At 32.6% G+C, this 2,208-nt stretch overlaps 1 protein-coding gene across 1 annotated transcript in view; it reads left to right on the top strand.

The window, feature by feature from the left end:
• LOC107634279 overlaps positions 505-2,208 on the top strand; it is a gene marked incomplete in the record, with an annotated part of 1,993 nt that continues 289 nt past the window's right edge. The window contains 2 exon segments of the mRNA XM_016337823.2: positions 505-916; positions 2,014-2,208. Coding sequence (XP_016193309.1) covers positions 593-916; positions 2,014-2,196 — 507 coding nt within the window.

Raw genomic sequence — 2,208 nt, forward strand, 5'->3', positions numbered from 1 at the left:
GAGAAACCATAAAATTTAATTCATATTATTTATTCTAAATTTTATAAAAAGAATGTTCTAGAAAAAAAAACTACCATATATTTATATATGCTTTATTCATGTTATTTCAATTCTTTTTATTAAAGATAAAGAAACTCGAACTCGCAACTTCTTAAGTGAATATAGGAAGACTATGCCATTTGAACTATAACTCATTGGCTATTTCAAATTTTTCTTTTAGTTACTAAAATAATGAAATTTAATATAACAGTATAACTATACTATGATTATTATTATTTTATATATTTTGTTCCACACAACTAAAAAACCTCAAAACTAACAACTAAAAAAGAGTTATGGTACATGAACACTAACATCAGCCACTAAAATTAAACCACACATGTATTTATATATAAATATATTGATGGCTGATTTTGATGAGCAGATAGTATTTTTGTAAAAAAAAAAATATAAATTTATTTCTTATATTTAAAAAAAAAAAAGAAAATGAAAACTGAAGCATGAAAATGTCCACTGTAGTTAAAGTTTGAAAGGGCTCCATTCCAAGATCCCCTTCCTATCAAAGAAAACCTAAAAGAAAGAAAGAAAGAAAATGGGGTTTGCATTGAATCTGATAGACTTTGTTCTGTTCCTGTTCTTCCTGTTAATAGCATTCGCTGCACCCCTCATTGATGGACAAACATGTCTTCCTCTCACTTACTTCCCTGAATTTCTCGTTGAGCTTAAGCAATGGTACACCCATGAATACGGTGATTACCTTGTTTCTGAGAAACCTCACTTCTTTGTTGGCTTGGTTTGGCTCGAGCTTCTGTTTCTATGGCCCCTTTCTCTTCTTAATCTCTATGCCCTCTTCGCTTCCAAGCCTTGGTTCAACACCACTTGCTTGATCTATGGTGCATCCCTCTCCACTTCCATGGTAATTTTTTTCTTTTTAATTATTTCTCAATGCTATGTGACAAGATTCATTGGTGACTTGTGTTAGAATCACAGGCTTATATGGATCCTATATTAATATGAATTCTTAGGATTCTCTGAGTTTGCTCTAACGAGATTTAGTTAGTTACATCATAAATTTGTCTTTTGGCTTTCATTGGATTCACCTCGTTCATACATTTTTGCTATGTTGTCTTCCCTTTTTGTTAAGCTTGCAATGTCAGATATAGGTTATGTTAATGATGATCAACTTTGTTATTCAAATACAGAGTTTAATTTTGATGTACTTATGATATAAAACATTTTATACAATCATCCAATCATATTTATTTTTCTAGATGATCATTCATGCGATCAATGTAAAACTTTAAGTAATTAAATGTATGTAAAACTGCTTTACACTTACAATGCATATGTAAAAATTAAACTCTTAAATATGTATATAAAAAGAAAAAATATTGCAGTTATGCAACTTTGAATGTTATTTGGATTAAATTTTAGCAAAACCTATGATCAACTTATATCAAATGGTCTTTATCTTAATAGAATTATAGAAGTCTTCTTTTATCCAAAGAAGAAAAAGATGTTCTATCACATGGCCTTTCTAACAATTAGGTACTTTCCAGTCGTTACCCTACACTACTACGTTGCAATGTCCGCGCATTGCGTCGTAATGGGTTCTATCCCAGTCATGGTTGACTGATCATCAAATAGATGCGTTCTGATGTTTAGGGATGATCAAATAGCAAGTAGGCCAAATTTTACATGGTTAGGTGGTCGAGTAATGAATGCCGATATAGGGGGCATCTGCATTTCGATTGAAAGTTAGCTACATATAGAAAGCAGAAAACAGAGGAAGGGAAAAGATCATAGGTATTTGATTAGCATTGCGGACAAGAACACTGTACCTTTTTAGTTCTTTGGTCTCAGTGATCTAGGATCAATAAACAATTTTCTCTCATACTTTCACATTCAAGGAAAATCTAAACCAGTTCTATCAGCTATCACAGTTGGATTTGGATAATAATCTGTGTCTTGCATTTTTTTAGTTTACATCTTTTAGCTGTGTGTGGATTTCAGGTTGCTGTGTTATCAGAAATGATGCTTTCCAACAAGGCATCCGAGAAGCTATTGAAAATGTACTTCCCTTTCATGGGTTTTGGTGTCTTAGCTCTCTTGCGAGGGTTGATGTCAAATTCTTCGAGGTCATCTTCAAGCAGTGGCCGGAGACCTGCGTTCGCACTGAGGAAAAAACGTGCTTGAAGTGACAGCTGT

The sequence above is a fragment of the Arachis ipaensis genome, chromosome B03 (assembly GCF_000816755.2).
Source record: "Arachis ipaensis cultivar K30076 chromosome B03, Araip1.1, whole genome shotgun sequence".
NCBI classification, from domain to species: domain Eukaryota; kingdom Viridiplantae; phylum Streptophyta; class Magnoliopsida; order Fabales; family Fabaceae; genus Arachis; species Arachis ipaensis.